The 19,288-nt window shown below is 37.0% G+C and overlaps 1 protein-coding gene across 10 annotated transcripts in view; it reads left to right on the forward strand.

Annotated features, from left to right (window-relative positions):
- LOC120431243 (anion exchange protein 2) overlaps positions 1-19,288 on the forward strand; it is a 126,779-nt gene that overhangs the window by 102,155 nt on the left and 5,336 nt on the right. For 7 of the 10 annotated variants that reach the window (XM_052711023.1, XM_052711022.1, XM_052711026.1 and 4 more), the window contains 5 exons: positions 4,164-4,270; positions 4,331-4,466; positions 4,526-4,963; positions 5,026-5,172; positions 14,153-14,467. In XM_052711023.1, coding sequence (XP_052566983.1) covers positions 4,164-4,270; positions 4,331-4,466; positions 4,526-4,963; positions 5,026-5,172; positions 14,153-14,467 — 1,143 coding nt within the window. Of the gene's footprint in view, positions 1-4,163; positions 4,271-4,330; positions 4,467-4,525; positions 4,964-5,025; positions 5,173-13,002; positions 13,081-14,152; positions 14,468-19,288 lie in introns of all 10 variants that reach the window. The other 3 variants (XM_052711028.1, XM_052711030.1, XM_052711031.1) reach the window with 2 other exon arrangements.

Genomic DNA, 19,288 nt, shown 5'->3' on the forward strand with positions numbered 1-19,288 from the left:
GAACAGGAAAAATCAGTAGTTTCTCAACGGAATTGAAAAACAAGGAAATTAAGAAGAAAGTCATCAATTATTTTCAAGTTGCGTGTTTTTCAATTCCATGGTTGAACTACTGACTTTTCCTGTTCCATTCTCAAATGACGAAATGCATTAGTTTTCATCAACAAAAATAAGAGCACTGGAATAGTAGTTTATGCAACAAGTGCTGTAAGTGTGTGCTGAAAAAATGAAGAAATGCAATGAGTTGCAAACAATATTCTTGCTATGAAAAAAAACTTCCTTAGAATGGAATTTTATGTAAAATGCCAATCCACCGTTCAAATCAAAACAATATCGATGCAAGTGCTAAATATTTCAATTTTTAAGCACCCATTTCAGGGCTGAATTGTTCCATTTAATTGTTGTTTATTAAACCATCGGACCTAAATGGTCTACATGGTTTGGTATTGCTCGATGTTCTTACAAATAAAATAAAATACAATTACAGGTAGCACAGTACGAACATAATTTACAACGCGTTAAAAAATTGTCATTTTAGTTTCTACTTAAACGAATTCGTGTCCTCTCCTTGAACTCGGCGCGCAGCTTTTCGCGGAACTTGCTCACGGGTTCGTGAAATTCGAAAAACCTGTAGGCGTCGTTAAAAGCGTCAGAAATGGACCTCACGGGCGAGTTGCGCTGATAGTCTGTCCTTGCGAACGAGCGTGCGAGAAGCCCCTGGTCAGCTCGAGGACGCAGATTTCTGGAAGAAATATTTGTATTTAGTAGGGATAAAAGATGTGGGCAATCAATTTCGGCGGTCAGGATCTTAGCAGCGAAGACAGCTTTCGCAATGGTTCGTCGCGTCTCCAGTGTTTCGATGCCAAGCAGGTTGCAGCGTGCTTCGTAGCTCGGCAGTCGTGTAGGGTCGTTCCAGGGCATTTTTCTGCAGGCGTACCACACGAACTTCTTCTGGATTCTCTCGATACGGTCAATCCAGTTTTGATGATAAGGAGACCAGATTACGGACGAATATTCCAAATGGGACCTGACCAAGGCAAAGTACAACGACCGAAGGCAGAGCGGGTCATCGAATTCACGCGCCATTCTGAACAGAAACCCGAGCTGTCTATAAGCCTTGTCTACTATTGCTGATAGATGCTGCCGGAAGGTAAGCTTTTCGTCAAGTAGGACCCCAAGGTCTTTCACGACTTCGAGCCGCTCGAGCACGTGCCCACCTAGCGAGTAATCAAACGAAAACACCTCGCGCCTTGTTTTCCGGTGAAAGGAAATAGTTGTGCACTTCTGCACGCTGAGTTCCAAGCGGTTCACGTCACACCAGTTAGAGAACTTGTCGAGGCGAGACTGAAGACCGTAGCAATCAGCGAGGTTGTCGATGGCCAAGAAAATTTTGAAGTCGTCAGCATACAGGAGCTTGCATTTGTCGACAAAAAGGGCGTTGGAGTCGTTGAAGAACACAGTGAACACAAGTGGGCCAAGGTTGCTTCCTTGTGCGACACCCGATCCGTTAGAAAACTCGGCTGACAGCGATGTACCAATCTTTACTTGGATTATCCGTTCTTTGAGGAATGATTCCAGCCAGCGACACATGCGAGATGAGAATCCGAGCTTAGCAAGTTTCTGGAGCACGATGGTATGGTCCAAGCGGTCAAAAGCTGCCTTCAAATCAGTGTAAACTGCATCTACTTGTCGACCCGCCGCAATATTCTCGATGCAGAAGTTTGTAAATTCCATCAGGTTTGAAGTGACAGATCTTCCTGGCATAAATCCGTGTTGCTCGGGACAGATGAAGCTGCGGCAATTGAAAGAGATGACTTCACCAACAACAATTTCTAAAAGCTTCGATCCAGCGCAGAGAGAAGTGATTCCTCTGTAATTCCCAATCAATCGTTTTGCACCCTTTTTAAACACCGGAAACATCACTGATTTCTTCCATGCAGTTGGAAACTTGGATTGTTGCAAGGACAGGTTCACAATTTTCAAAAGCGGCTCCGACAGTTGTTCGAAACAGCGCTTGAGCACTACCGATGGGATGCCGTCAGGTCCTGGCGCGTTCGACGACTTTAGTTTCAGCGATGCACGTTTTAACATGTCCTTGGAAGCGACGAAAACATCGATGTCCACTACGTCGCGCGGTACCAGTTCCAGATGCTGTTCAGAGGCAGGTGCTGGACCAGGTTGTTGAAAAACAGATGCAAAGTGTTGGGCGAAAAGGGTGCACTTTTCGGCGTTCGTTTTGGCTACAGTCTCTCCTAAAACCATAGTAGAGGGCAGTCCATTTTCTTGATATTTAGATTTTGCAAAGGACCAGAACTGCGACGGGTTGCGGCGAAGATTTTCTTGTGTTTTTCGGATGTAGCTTTTGTAGCAGCGCTTGTTGTAAGATTTGTATCGGGAGCTGGCAGCTTTAAACACAGCTTGTGTAATCGGTCCGCGGTGCTGGGTGTATCGCTCGAGGGCAGCAGCTCGTTGCCTTTTGAGTTCGCGCAAACTCGCGTTGCTCCAAGCCGGTTTTCGAGGAGGTCGCCGGCAGGGGGTGTGCCTCGCGAGAAGTTCTCGTACGACAGATCCGAAGATATCAACTGCTGCATCAACATCTGAAGATCCTAAAACACTTGTCCAGTCAGTGTTTTCCAAGCTCCGAATCAGCTCGCTGAAGTCTGTCTTCCGGAAGTTCAGATCGAGGGGGTCGTGAACGTCTTCGAATTCTGCGTCCAAAACAGCGGAGAGATCGAAAACCAGTGCAGGGTGATACCTATCTAGAGGAACTAGAGAGTCGTTCGCTTCAGACACTGCAGTGCGTTCAGCGCCATCACTGATGAAGATAAGGTCAAGGATTCTGTTCTGATGATTGGGTACGAGATTGCATTGATGCAAGCTGTTTCTAGCGACACCATCGATTAGCACTTCATGTGTTGTTTTTTCCATCCGACAGCGCGTGTGCGTGTGCAGGGGGTCGGCGAACGAGCGATTGCCGGATAGCGCCTTCCAAACCAGATTGGACTGATTGTAATCTCCGGCGACCACAATGTAATCGCTTGGATCAGCGAGTCCAGCAACGGATTCAATGCAGGTTATGTGATCCTCTACCAATTGATGTTCGTAGCGTTTTTCGGAAGGTAGATAGAAACAGCCGACAAAAACCTTCTGCGTCTTCAGCTGAATTTTGACGAAGATTTGTTCTAGATTAACAGCAGCAGCTTCAGCGCATACAGTCGAATCCAAGGACTTCCGGACAGCTATGAGTACACCGCCACCCACGGTACGGCGGCTGTTTCCGGCGTTGCGATGAGTAGAAAACACTTCAAAAGCATTTCCAAACAGCTGCACAGCATTTATTGAGTCGTCCAGCCAGGTTTCGGTCAGCATAATGACGTCGTAGTCGCAATCAAGGCAATTCAGGAAAAACTCGTCCACTTTACTTTTTAATCCTCGTACGTTCTGGTAGTAGAACCGGATCTGCTGACACGTTCCACTAGCATTGGTGTCTGTTGACGAAGGCGGGGTGGGAGCCTGCGATTCCGTGAAAGGCTCACGGGCAGCTCTGTCATGCTGGTGACTTGTACTCGGCCGAGAACTGAAAGCTGAAGAATTTTCAGAGCAAGAAGTCACTTGATTTGAACGGTACTCGCCTGTGGGGGCGGCTTGGAAGACCCCCTCTCGATCTCCGAACACAGGACCGGGACGGCTGTGCTGGCCGCTGGCTGGGAACTCGACTGTGACGGAGTGATCGGGGGCTTCCATAGTGCCGTATACCGTGCGTCCCGGTGATGGTCGTATCGTCAGGTGGCTGTCTTGGTTTGGGTCACGACCTGGTTCAGGACTTTGGCTAGAATCCGAGAAAATGTCAAGGTCGAAACAGTCATTCGAGCTGGTGACTTCACTCAATGGGTGTTTTTCGGAATTGCAAAAAATGTTGTATAAAAACTCGTTGCAAAACTTGTTTTTTTTCAGCACTCTTCGTAGATGTATGACTCGTTCTGAAAAAATCCTCTTTTTACAACTTGTTGCATAAACTACTATTTTTTGCAAATTGATCCATAAATTAGTATTTTAATCACCTTTTCATTCGATTTATGACTGCTCAGAATACGTCTTCAAATTATTTTTTTTTAAAGAAAGGGTATCAATTTTAATCAACCATCATACTAACTTCTTCCTAACAGGACAACAGTGCCAGACGAAACGTTCGCTTCGACAGCCAGGACCAGCCTGCCCAGTTCGTAGGGCTGCAAATCGAGGACACCAACGAGGAACGTCGCCGCCGCACCGAGTGAGTTAACCTGCTTAAAACATGATAACATTTTACAATAAAACATTTTTTTTTGTTCAGACGACACCATCCTCACAAATCAAGAAAGTTTTCCCTGCAAGAGTACCACCCCGAGTGGAGACGCCAAAGTGGAGCTGAGGGTGCTAGCACCGGCACCAGGCGGGTTTCCGTCCAGCCAGAGGACGCTACGTTGCAGGTAGGCTTCGGAATCGGGAACTCATCGATGGAGGTTGCAACGTGTGTATTTGTTTACAGGAAGCCGACATCGATGAGTTGACTTCGCACAGATCGGACGATCCGAGGGCGTTGCGCCGGCACAAGGTCAGCGCCCAGTCGGCAAGTGGTGTGTCGGCGTCCGTGGTCAGTACCAACCGGAAGGACAATGATAAGCTGGACCAGCTGCTAAGTTCGAGCAAATGCAAGAAGCTGTACGATCACAGCCCGCACGAGGTGTTTGTTCAGCTGGACGAGCTGACCGGAACGGGCGAGGAGCGAGAATGGAAGGAAACGGCCCGTTGGATCAAGTACGAGGAGGACGTCGAAGAGGGTGCCGATCGGTGGGGTCGTCCCCACGTGGCGTCGCTTTCGTTCCACTCGCTGCTCAACCTGCGGCGATGCCTCGAAACGGGCGTTGTGCTGATGGATTTGGACGAGAAGGACCTGCCATCGGTGGCGTACCGAATTGTAGAACAGGTGAGAACTGAGGCATCGAAGCTTTGAACTCTACAATTGACCGCCTTATCATTCTGTTCAAGATGGTCACCGACGAGCTGATCCACGAGGACGACAAACCGGTCATCATGAGGGCGCTGCTGCTGAGGCATCGTCACGTCAACGAGCACTCCCACGGTGGGTTCCACTTTGGACCAAAACGGAAGTACAGCAGCTACAGCAGCTTACAGGTTAGTGTCCGTGATCTCCCGGGGAATGGGCTCCATCACCACACTCCATAGCCTCCCATATCCCGCCGCAGCACTGACCATTCACAGTTGGTCAGCTGAGGGCAAGTGTACATACAAAAATCATTCAACCTACCTCTCCATTCATCTATCCATCGAACATACAATAGAGAGAGAAAAAAACATGCAGCATCCATCCACCATCAATGATCTACAGATCAATCAATGAATTGGTATCGTCGTATCGGTGTACACATACATACTTAAAAATAATACAATTGGCCGTTAAGCTGTGTTAGATACGCTCTCATTCATGTTTCTTGGAAAGCGAGCACTTGTTGGTATCTTTAGTACAATTACATTTAGCTACGGTGCATCGTTAGCAGCAGGTTAGTACGGAGTATTTGGATAACAGCAAGAAATAAATTTAAATAAGCTTGCAAGTGTGTTTGTAATCGTACCTTTTTTAGAATTGATTACACATTTCGAAGATGTTGGAAAATTTATAATCGGTTTCATAAGATGTTTGCATTTCAATTTTGCAAATAAATATTGTTATCTGAGGTATCAGCATTTCATTCTTTTCTGTTTTTGCTTTGAAGAAAGGATATGCTGATATGGTGGAACACGATAAAAAATCTTGCCAGAACTCTCAAAAGAACTCAATGAGAAAACGATATCACCAAGAATCTCTCTGACGTTTTTCATGTCAAATCTTACAATTCCCATTCAGGAGCGTCTGACATTTTGATATAAAGTTATCGCAAAACTGAATTTTTCGCTGGTGAACTTCTCCCACCCAAGAAAGTCTTTCCCGAACTTTTAAGAGACAACAGTTTTTTTTTTTTCATATATAAATAATACTTTATACATCATTTGAATTAATCTATTTTGTTTTGTTTACACGCAGTGATGGAAGAATCTTCATCAGGAGAAATTTTTTTGACGCTCATCAAGAGAAAAAATCAGAAGGAACTGGGCTCTCCTCTCTCGCGCTCAAAAGATAGGAAAACATCGATTACACTTTTACAGTTGTAGATGTCGAAAAATGACCAGTCACTTTTCGTAGCTGAACAATGTTTGTAAACAAAACAATTAGATTCACTAGAAAAATTATCGACTGATTGATATTCTTCGAAATGTTCAGGAGCGATTTCCTTTTTCGTTTTTCGCCTCCTCTCTCTTTTGCGGGAGAAGACAGTACTGCCGTTCTACGCATAATTGTCCCATGTCAGTTTTGGACGATTTTGACTTTATGACATTTTTAAGTTTAGTTTGATGTGTACTTTAAGAAAAACACATAAAATCTGGTACTTTGTTCGGAAACTCGTTAAAAACAACACCAATTCTGTTTGTCCCATCGTTGCACTTCTACGCATAATTGTCCCGCCAAGCATTTTCTCTAATAGAATCCTTAGGTTTACTAAGCATGATGTCTTGTTTACCTGTTGTATAGCAAGAGAATTACAAATAAGGGTGATAAACTGCTAACTGGGGCGATTAGGGACACATACGGCGAATAGGAACCCACGGGACAATTATGTGTGGAAACACAGAAATCGGTCGAAAAATTTCAATCGCGTTTTTCTCAGTTGCACTATTTTGAACATGGGACAATTATGCGTAGAACGGCAGAGAAGGCTAGCCAAAAAGATTTTTTTGCGATTATTCCATGCCTGTTTTGGATTTCTCTCTTAGTGAGTGTCAAAAGAAACTTTTTCGAAGAAGAAGAAACTCATCGCTGTTTCTGAGCCTTCTTTTTACCGATATTTTGCACAAGAGAGAAGAATGTTACAGTCTCTTTAGAACAGTTGAACTGTTGATGTGAAATGAAAGTGTTGAAGTGAAGATTCTACTTTGACTGGCACAGATATTTTTTTCCCAAAACTGCATTGATTTTAATTATTGATTAGTTCAGAGAAATTTTGTTGTTCATAAGTATGCTGTGATTAAAATTCTTTTTTTTAATATTTCAAACTTTATTACACACTTTGAAATATAAACCTCGAAACATAAATTACCGTCAGTGGCGGTACATGGGTCAAAAAACGATACACATCTCGTAATTTCTTAATAAAAAAAAAACAATTTAAATAACATCGAAATTCTTTTAACATAGAATTGTTCTTGAATAATATAATAACATTTTCCCAAAATATGGTGGAATTTTGATGAACTCTACCTTAAATCCCATTCTTTTTTAAATTGACCCAATCTAACCCCTTAGAGGTGGTGACATTGGGTCAAAGCAAACTAAAATGATGCTCAAATACGAAAATATGGTAAAAACCAAGTCATTCAAAAGTGTTTCTTGTTTGAGAGAATAGAATTGACATGCTACAATGTTTGAAGTAACGATTTTCGAACATTTGAGCACATTCGAGTAGTTAAAAAAAAATGATTTTTCTAGAGGTAAATTTTGGCCAAAAACGTACCTCAACTTAGACAGCTGCCAAAATGACAGGATTTGTTCTAGGAACGAGATTTTTACAGGTTGATCATCTTAAGATGTATCCAAAACTACCCTTTTAACAGAATTTAGTTTCATTGAGAAGAACCTGAGAATGGTGAAATCCGTAAAAAAAAAACACTTTGACCCAATCTCACCCCCACTGCCGATAAGAATATTTCAAAAGTATTGCTCAACAACTTTTCCCCTTCTTTTGTTAAAATTCCTCAAAAAATCAAGTGACAAATATACGTTTTCAAAACATTATCATACTATTAATAAAGTAGAAAATTTGATTAAAAGCTATTTCTACCAAGGAACGAAAGAATTGAAATACGTGAAGTGTTAATGATCCTCTTTTTAAGAGGACAAGGGAAGTTCTCCACATAAGTTGGTTTTAAAATAATTTCGAATAATAGCGGCAATGCATAATTTCAGTTTATTTTAAATAATCTTAGTTTTTGTAGTGCTGGTGTTCTGTATTGAAAAAACTTAATAATAATTTTTAGAAACAAGTTATAATTGCATTAAATTCAAAATATCCAATCCGTACTCTCCTGCTGATACTGCACCCATTACCCAACAAATCAATCCTCAACGTATCCCCTAATATAACGGTTTATTGTATTCTTGCACCATGCTGATAAAAATGGCACAAAACGCATTTGCAATCAGTGTTGACTTAATCAAGCCAAATGCCGCTGTTGCTATATAACTGTCAACCATCAACTGAAAATCTGACTCAACCTTAATTTGTGGAAGCACTAATGTTTGCATGATATATATTTGATAGAACCTTATCAACCGTTTTGGAGTGTGTTTATATAAGATTAAAAAAAAATAAACTGTTGAATATCTGTATTAACTTCATAAAGTACACACAAAAAAATATTTCCGAATGTAACATCATTTATGATGTAACACTTTTGCACGTCATTAAACATTTAAATTTAAATGCAATTTGATGTAAATTTGCAACAAATTATACGTAAAAATTTCATTTTACGTGTGATTCAACCATTTACGTCGAATCTCAAGTTTACATAAACTGAGTTTACATGTAATACATTTTTTCCGTGTCGAGTAAATTCACATATTTTTTTCTGTGTAGTTTATTTTTAAACTAGATGACAATATTTTTAATAACACAAATGGAAACAAGCGACACACATTTATACCACGTCTAAAAATAGAACCAATTTCCATCACCGGAATGTTTACCCTCCCGCTAATCTCTTGTACAACAGTGGGAGTCAGTGAGTGACTTGTACATCAAAATTGCAGGCCCCGGCGATAACGGCCCGAGACAGAGAGAGCGGGCGTTTATCCAGCCAGGAGTATTCCAATTATTTTAATTAAAGGCGACATTCCACCTAGTGCACATGTCGGCTTCGATTCCACCGCCACCAAAGTGTAGTTAACATATCTAGACTGACACCACACTGTGCTGCTGCTAGTGAGTGTCATTAGTGCGATCGATATTTAGCATAAATTAGAGTGCTAACATTGTTCGTTAAGGGTTCACCGCAATTTGCATGCTGTCAATGTTCATCATTCAATTTTTCTTTTCTCGCGCAAATTTTCCTCCCCCTTAAGCCCACCTTGGCCCAAGGTTCGCGTATCGATTTGTGCGTGTTGTGGCAGTCCCTTAAGGGGCAAAAATGGAAGGGGGAGTTGGGGGTTCCTTTATCTGTATACAATGTAAACAATGTAACGCGCTTTTGTGCTTATCATATTCGATGTTGAGGCACTAATGCATTCCGAGAAAGGGCGACTTGTAAACATTGGCGACTCGGTACCCATCCGGAAATTATATCCAGATGTGACGTAATTCTGGGTGTTTATGTTGTAGATTTCAAATAAAATTAGGGTAGGGTAGTCATCAATGAGACACTTTTAATTTTCAACTTTCAAAGATTTTTCTCATTTTTTCATCAGCATGTTTTAATGAGCTTTTTGTTGCATTTTCTTTCTTTTAATGTGTTCTAACATTGACCAAAATATGAGATCGATCCGACATCTACAGCCAGAGTTATTCAACTGTCTCATTGTAGACGCACTTGGCAGGAACAATGAGACAGCTGGGGAACAATGAGACACTCTACGAAAATCTATACTTTTCTAGTAAAACATCATATTTTTGTATTGTTCCATTGCAGGTGACTTGCCTTGAACATTTTAGAGCAATTTTGCCAACATGAAACTTTAATTAACAAAAGTTATACTAAAAAGTATTTAAATTTTGTAAAATCCGTATATTTATACCAAATAACTTTGTATTTTTGGTTAAATGAGGTTAAAACTCTATAAATATGCCAAAAATCACTTTTAATTCCCGTTTTGAAAGATTTCCATAGATTTTGAAAAGTTTAATCAAGAAAAATCAAAGTGTCTCATTGTTACCCATGAGCTGAAATGAGTGGGGAACAATGAGACAGCCCTGGATTCTGGGTATATTCTAAATTTTGGCCAAACCTAATGAAAGGACATTGTAGCCCAACTCAATCCCTATGGAACGTCGAAAGAAATTTGAAGAAATATTAGTTTTGGTGTTAATGGCAGCCTACGAGCGAAAAAGTATTTTTTGTCCATAATTTACTTTTACACCCCAGAATCAAACATTTATGAATAACTTTTCAAGGGCGTCCATAACCAAAGCCACTATAATGGCAGACGTGTATCCAGTAGACACACCTTTCCCCCAAATATGAGCCTGATTGGTTGAAACTACGACTTGTGAGAGCCATTTTATCATTGTTCCCCGTGTCTCATTGATGACTACTCTACCCTACCACAAATTGGTTCTTAGTCTTAACGAAATTTTATTAGTATTTAATATTGAATACATTAATTTAATTTATTTTTCTGATTTTAATAATATTCGGCAATTTCACGTCAAAACATCAGGACCCAAATCAATATTGCCTCGATTTAGCTTTAGGACGATTTAGGACCCAAATCAATATTGCCTCGATTTGGCTCAAATTTGGTTGGGATTTCATTGACCATCAAACTAATTAAATCCGTATCTTTTGTTTGCCGATTAGGGGGTTCTAGCAGAGTGAGGGTGGTCAAATAACTGTTTTTTTTTTTGACAATTTTCACAAATCCTTATTTTTCAAAATCTTATTTTCGGAAGTTTGAAGAATAAGTAAGATTTTTTGACATTATTGACATTATTTGCTGTTTTGAAGGTCAGGACCAAAAAGCCTACAACTAATTGTTTTATTAGTTTTCAGGATAGGTTTATTTCTGTACTGCAGAATTCTGCAATTCTGCAGTAGAGCCTTCAAGGTATACTTTTCTCTCTTCTGCTGGTAACATTCTTTTGTAATTATCGCTCTCATTTTTTTGCTCACACGCAGAACTTGCAGAAAAGTATGGCATCGCGTTTCCAAAAAAAGTTACTTTTGCTGGCTACAAAATTCTGCAATTCTGCGGTACGGGAATAGATCTAATGTTTTACGTATTATATCCAAATATGATAGATATGATTTTCTGGAAAAAAAAGTTATTGTATTTTGATTCATTGATCGAACTTAAAACACCGTGCGTCTCCATCAAACTGTAATGGTAACTAATTTCTGTGGAGAATCATGGTACTTGAAATTCGATCGATGATGTACGCAAATCCGATGAATTACTTTCAAAAAATAATATTTCGAAATACTTTTAATGGATTTTTACATGTTTACACCACAAAACCTCGGCTAGGATCACCCTAATCGCCAAACAAAAAAAGTACGGGTCTAACTATTTTGGCCAAGCAACTTCCAAGCCAAATTTGAATACTTTTGATTTGAATCATTCTGCTTTGGTATGAAATCGCCATAAAAAAGAATTGAAGCTTGAAATTCATAACTAAGTTTTGGTAAAAAAAATACAGAAATTGAAATTACAAGCCATGGTCTCAACATTTGAATGAAAAAGTGTTTTAAAATGCATTTTACACCTGCCACGTTAATTCGCAATCATTTGTTTTCAAAATATCCAAGAATTGAAGAAATTTTTTTTTCGCCGAAAAAAAAACTTTTTGCGGTGCTGTACATTGGAATTTCACAAAAAAATAAAATATTTTCGATCGATCCCAGACATGCAAAATATGATTTTAATCGCAGGAAAATGCATTTCTAATTGTTTTCAGTTGGTTGGACTTCTATTTCCTTTAAAATTTTGAAGTTTTTTGAAAAAAATATTTTTTTTGCCACTTGTTTTTTCGGACCGATTTTGAAGGGGAGGGGGGGGGGGGGGCAACATAAATTTTGAAACAAATATTTGCAACGGCCTTATTATGTAAAATTGAGTCAGAAACTTGAATTTCACAAAATTATCTACAAGGTCGGAATTCGAATCGATGAAATTAAGTTTTTTTTTAAAGTGTTACCTAAATAGCTTGTTATTTTCAAAAACTATTGGTTCGATTTTCAATGTTAAAAAATGAAAATTTTGTGAAATATTGTGACCTTTTCAATAAAAAAAAAATGCTAGGAATTTTATTTTGATTTAATTTCAAAAAATCGTAGAAAATTATGTTTAAAACATTTGATTTACAAAGTGTTTTGATTGAAATGTTAAATATTTATAAACAAATCAATTTATTAAAAAGGCTTGATTTTGAATATCTAAGAACAATAAAAATAAATCTTCGAAAAAAAATGGCAGATATTCAATAGTTCGTGACTTTCACATAATTTTACATACATATTTTTAGTTCAACATAAAAGTATATTTTTCGTATCTAAGATCATTCATGGTGTCACAGATCCGAATTAAAAAAAAAACAAAATTACTCCATTTTGTTCAATAAAACTGGAAGGTTGACAATTTTTCTAAACTAAACATTTTCTCGCAATTTGCTTTTTTGAGAATTGTTTGTATCTTTATTATTTTCACTTGACCATAAAAAGAGGATTTTTTGAGAACAATACTATGCTATATTTTTAAAAATGGCCAAGTTCGTGCAGCTAAATGACAGGCTTATAGACATTACTGAAAATCAATCTATGAAAAGAGCGTTTTCCAAAATTATAAACATTAAGTATAAATCAGAGATTAATAGGAAAAAAAAATTTATAATATGGCCTTTACGGTGTTTGATTGCGAGTTTTATCTATACTTTTGTAATTCTTTTATATATATTTTTAAATTTAGTGCATCATTCCAAACCAAACTTTTTAGTTCAGTTATTGAGACTCACTAACATTTACACATACACCACAGACACTGTATTTCTTTCTTATTAACTATTTTTCAACTACCACTTCATTTTCACTCCTATTTCTTCCTATCATACTATCTCTTCTGATCCTCTACGATTTTTGAGTTTTCCTCTTCTCACTTCTCTATCTCTCTTTATCTTTATGCTGTATTATTATTTCTTCTAGAACCTAGCCTTTAGAATACACGACAAAAGCATGGAACATCTAGTCTTTTATTGTGAGCCCCTAAGCTCTAGTCAATTGGTAATTTTATGTTTACAAAAATTGAAATGCATCCAAATTGCGTCACCATGTTGTAAAACTTGAACCATGTTCTGTTGTACAAAAAGTGTTTATTACATTGCTCCTGTCATGTCTGCTGACTGATGTCTGATGTGCCAAGTCGGACCCGAAGAGACTGCTTCTCTGTTGTGTTTTGTTTTCTGTTTGGTATCCCCGAAGGGCTGACTTTCTCCACCATGCCCCAGTCACCGTAATCAACTGCCTGACTGATGATGATGACGAGCATGGAGTTGGAAAAGTCTAATTAACAGCAGTGAGAGTGTCCTGGGGTGTCATGTTGCGTTGCCCTGTGTGTATGGTTTTGTCTTGATGTTTATGATTTGTTTTTGTCCATGCCCGATAAAAAGATACTACCGAAAGCTGCTTGATATTTCCCTAATGAAGTAGTTACCACATAGTAAAAATCGAATCGGAAGTCAAAGCATCACGGACACACTCATAGCACAGCTTGACTAAAATATCTATGGTGATTGGTAATCAATTAAGATGGTTTTTTCTTCAAAAGCCTTGTTAAGATTACTTCAATGTGAATTAAATTTCCAAAATTATGTTGAAATTATATTTGAAGAATTAAACTCTTTTAAAATGAGAAATATTCTACAAATTTTTTATTTTTATTTATTTGCGTTTTCTATTTTATAATATTATAATATTTCTAAAAATAACAACTTCTCTTTAGAGAAAACAAAATTAAAATATTATTTAATTTTTACCATAACATTTTTTGTCCAGCTGTGTAACCATCATCATCGTAGATCATATTACAACCAAACCAATCCAGTATTTTTTTAATAAATCACAATTTTCAAAGTCATGTTCATGCTGGAATCAGTCATCTGAAATTTACACCAACTCAAGAATGATAGTCAAAGATGCTAATGTAAAATTTTCCGACTTTCTCTCGTTGATCTCGTTATTATTATACAAAATGGATTTTCCTTCAAAATATTCGCAAAAAAAAATGTTCATCTAACTATCGCAAAAAAAAAACAAATTCCCCCTTTCACCACCCTGCAACGACCACAATCCATAGTCGCTGTCGTTGCGCGGTGGTGGCGAGGATGGCAGCAGTGGCGGCCTCGGCACCACCGAGGTCATTGTGGGCGTCCGGAGGCTCAACTCGTTCGTAAGTCCGACCCAAAGTTACACGCTGAGCCCACCGTCGCTGCATCCCAATTACAGCCCCAACGGTCACCACCACCATCACCAGCATCAACAGTCCAAGAGGCAGCACTCGAATGGCCATCACAATAACCACCATCGGCAGAGGACCGAGAGCCCGGAGCAGCCGGTGGCCACCGTGGCCGGAGGAATGCGCCGGAACAACTCACCTCCGTCGCTGACAGTTGTAAATGAACACAGTTGATTGAATTTTGTGCGCTAAAGTTTGCCCTTAAGAAAAAGCACCTGAGAAAAGTTTTTTTTTTCTTTTAGCTTTGTTCCACTTTTTTAGACTCTTGGTAGATTATTTCCTTTTCTTTTATCGCGTTTGGTTTGCTCCCTAGAGATCCTGTTTTTCCTGTTTTTTTTTTTGTTCATTCGTCCACCTAACGTACTTTTCCCCCGAGTTTTCCAAGCTTTTCCGACGATTCATCATGGGCTTACTTGAGCTTGGCGATAGACTGGTCCGAACAATTTCATCACTAGAATTTGATTTTTTAGAATTTCCCCAATCTAAACATTTTTAAGAGCTGAAAAAACTATGTTAACTCCGAAACATTTAAAAAAATAATACTAAAATTGAGCTGCAGTCTTCAAAAATTTATAATGGGTTAGCTTTGTTGGGATCAATTCTTGCCGCATAATAAATCATTTCGATAATCAAGTTTGATAAATCTTCCAGTTTGGTAAACATACATATTAAAGAACTACCAACCATTTGAACGTTACAATTTCATGATTAAATTAATATATTTTTTTTCCGCTAAATATTTGAAACATAGACAGAAATCGATTTAAAAAAGCATGGTAACAATTATTGAAATATAGTCAGACAAGTGCTTTAAAACTCAGTAATCTTTCCTCTTCCACTATCCACCTTAACGTGAAGACTTCCATCATTGTCATGATTTTTCGTTCAAAGATATAAATTTTGCGTCGCTTTCAATATTTTGACAAAATTCTTTCAACAAGTTGTTTAGAATAGTGCCCTACACTTGCTGATTCCTTTTGGTAACGATTATCCCATTCCTTGTAAAGTTTTGGAAATCGTCATTAATCAATGATTGCCAACTAGGACGTCAATGACTGTGCCAGAAAATTATTAAAATTTTGAAGCACATTTGATTTAGATCAAAAATTCTTTCAGTGGCTTCAAGAAGGCAACAACCGGCACATGCTCATTCCTTTTGGTGCTGAAATTCGTTAAATTGAATTTAATACAGAATATTTTATAATGATGATCTTCGAAAATGATCAACGGCTTCACCTTAAAGAGATGAATGTACAATGATGTAAAATCTCTATAATAAAAAAAATTGTGTAGGCTGCATAAAAAAATCCATTTGTAGAGAACTTCTAAAATCTGGCAACCCTGGCGTAAGATATCGGTACTTAGGTAATCACGACGTGTTTTCTAGAACAAACTTTACAGGAAAAAATAATCATCTCTGCTTTCAAAAGTGTCTTATAGGAAATTTGCTCAGCTTTCAGATGCTTCACAGAGCGAAAAATTTCGTCAAGTAATTTCTGAAATATCCATTTTTTTAAGTTTTTTTTTTGTTTTAAATTCCTTCATCATTTATTGGAAACTTTTTAATAACAGTTCAGGAAACTTGTCAAATGTTGTGTTTTATGTGTCATAAATTCATCAAAATATGCTAAATAAGACAAGAGAGAACTTTGTAGAAGGTTGCTAATTGCTTAAAATTTTGAAAATTCAATTCAATTGAGTTTTTTTAATAAGTGGGATTTATTCAGAAATTCAAATCATAAAAGAGCAATTCCAGCTCAAATCAGGAATTTTTCTGGTACTTTTGTACCCGACCCTCTCCGATTTCAATGAAACTTTGTAGACATGTTATCCTAGGCCTATATAAGCCATTTTTGTGTATATGGAGCCAATTGTACTCGAAAATGATTTTTTTGTTTTGTAATTTAAAAATTACTGTATCTCGAAGCCGTTGCATCGTATCAAAAAGTGGTCAAGTCAAGTGGACAAACTTGTAGGAAATTGGACGAGCTTTCTAAAAAAATACACTGAAAGAAAAATACACGCCACTTGTACGAGATTTTTCAATTTTTAAGTTTAAAAGTTAAATTTGAAGGTGATGCCACGATTTTTTTTCGTTCAAAATTTTTGTGAAAATAGCTTAAAATGTATCAAAAAGACTAACGAAAAATGCAGGATGGTATGTCTCTCCTAAAAAAATACTTAAATCATTTACCTAAACTGTTTTTTTTTTGAAAAGTGGTCTAAACGTCAAAACTTTCAAAAACCGATAGTGGGAATCGATTTCCCAGACAATTTTACATAATAGTCTCCATATTGACTACTGTCCTATGTCCAATCCTTGTAAAGTTACAGCGGTTAAAAATAAAAATGTAAAAAATAGGTTTTTTGATGGCTTTTTTTTTCAATTCCTAAATGACAGACTTGATTTTTCAGTCTCGAAAATATTTTTACTGCAAAGCTCGTCCAATTTCCTATAAGTTTGCCTCTAGAACTTTGCAGAACTTAATTTGATCAAATCTGTAATTTTTGCGATCAAAAACATCGTTCCAACTTTTTTTTTCGCGTGTAAAAAAAAATTCGCCAAAAATTCCGCGGAGGCAGTTGTTTTAAAAAAGGTGGAACGATGTTTTCGGTCGCAGAAATTACACATTTGTTCAAATCAAGTTCTGCAAAATTTTAGGATCATCTAGACATTCTTACAAATCACTGGAAACAAGAATCGTCCAGATTGGTTGAGTAATGCCCGAGAACCAGCGAGTTGAAGTTACCGTTCCACCTTTTTTGGGAGGCTTGGGCGTCCGTGTAAGTTGGACATGCGTTGGGCGTTCCAGCGTTAAAAAAAATTATCCAAAAATTAAACACAAACTTCCTTTCCAAACTATTTGAACAAAAATCAAGGTATTTGTTAAACGTGTTTAAAAAAAGATTAGATTAACAAGACTTCAATAACATTGCAAAAAAAGACTTCAATAACATTGTAAAAAAAAAACATTATTAACACTCATAAAATGTATTTCTTCTGAAGCTTGCAACAGTAATGTGTAGTTCAATTTTGATTAAAAAAAATATGTTGTATCCATGCAACTGTTTAATGTTTAGTTAAGGATATATGATATTTATTCTTAAAAATTCAATAATACCCTTAACAATCTCAAATCTGCAAAAAAAACGGTTGTATCAGTTAAATTTGAGCAGACGGATGTTATTTGTGCTCAAAATAATGTAATAATCTTTTTATTTTTGTATAACACGCCATTTGACAAGTTTCCTGAACTGTTATTGAAAAGTTTCCAATAAATAATAAAGGATTTTAAAACTAAAAACCTACACAGAAAAAAAAAAATCATGGTTACATTATATTTGGCAAGGGGTACATCTTTTATGTCAGAAAAAATGTGTAATTTTACCTCTGAAAATGTGTAATTTTACCACTTTTCTGTTGTAATGTCGCTTTTTCCGTCTAAATTGAAGTAAAATTACATCATAAAAGAGGTAATATTCAATCTTTCCAAATTTACACAATGTTTTACTGTGTACAAAATTGATATCTTGGGACCATCCATAAACTACGTGGACACTTTTTTGGAGATTGCTAATTTTCTTGCACTCACCTTAAATTTGCAATTCATTTTCCTTATTTTTTTAATTTTGCGTGTCTCCGCCTTTTTGACCGTGACCAGTGCTGGCCAGAGTACAAATAAAATTTGTACTAGCCGAGCGAAACTATTTATTTAATCCTTTTAATAGTTTTGAGAAAATCAAACATCATCTGCCACTTTGTTTTGTGGATTTAGAAATTTAAGAAATCGTCCAAGTTGTACAAAATATTTGCAAAATTGTCCCATTACATAAAATTGTATATAGCGGGACGGTGAGACAAGTACGCTTTTATTGTAAATTTTGGTTGAAAAAATCCCCGTTTTATCAAATTCCCAAAAATACACGCTGAATAATCATTTCGTTTGTGGACAGCTTAGTTCTCTAAATAACTAAAGTAATTTAAAAAAATTCTAACCACTTTTTTTACCAACCTTTGAAAAGTTTTTAGCCAAAATTAATCTACAGATTTGTATTCTAAAATAAAATCTTCAAAAATCAATTAAAAATCTTAAACAATTTAAAAAAATTATAAGTGACAGAAAACAAAACCATCAATTTGATACATATAAAGATTGGATGTTAGATTGGGCATAAAACAAAAAAAAACAAAAACAAAAAAAACAAACAGAATTGTGAAATTTAGTAGATAAGATGTCTAAAATTGTCATTTTCATTTAAAAGCCTTTTAAAATCGATTGAAAACAATTTAAAATACATTGCATCATGCTTATTTATTATTTGACTCAATTGAAGCCTTTTTAACCTTTTAAAAAAAATGAAATTTAAAACCACAGACGAAAAAGTAGTCGAAAAAAAAATATTTTCTTAAATTCATCCTTGTATAAAGCATTTTTTGATACTCTCCGCCAATTTTTGTTTAAATTTGGCTTGAAATTTGATATTTTGTTTTTTTTGCCCGAACAGAGCCATCATACTTAAAAGTTTCGGACCAGGCTATCGAGAAAGAAAAGTTATTCCAGCATAATCCGATTTCATCCCTTTCCACCCCTCATTCTCCTCATTAAAAAGAAAACTCTTTTTGCTTGTTTCCTCCCTCTTATTCCGTAGAGTTGCGAGTTGAGTTGTCTTGTTACTTGTGAATGTTACACTTTTCTCTTACTACTCTTTGGTTTGGATTTGCCAAGTTTGCTCGAATTACACCAACTTTTTCGCTCATCGCCGTTGTCTTTTCTTAGAATAAAAAAAATCACATTTTCCATCACCTTTTGCCCTATTTGCGTGACACGAGAACAAAGTTTTTTTTTTGTGTGGTTATTTGTTTGAGTTTTTCCTTCTAATTGAATAGCTATTTTTAGAATTGATAGATAATACTAGGTAGGGGGATTAGTTCTCTCCGAATCGGTTTTTTTAACTTTCAGCAAAGTTTTTCTTTTT

The sequence above is a fragment of the Culex pipiens genome, chromosome 3 (assembly GCF_016801865.2).
Source record: "Culex pipiens pallens isolate TS chromosome 3, TS_CPP_V2, whole genome shotgun sequence".
Taxonomy (NCBI): Eukaryota; Metazoa; Arthropoda; class Insecta; order Diptera; family Culicidae; genus Culex; species Culex pipiens.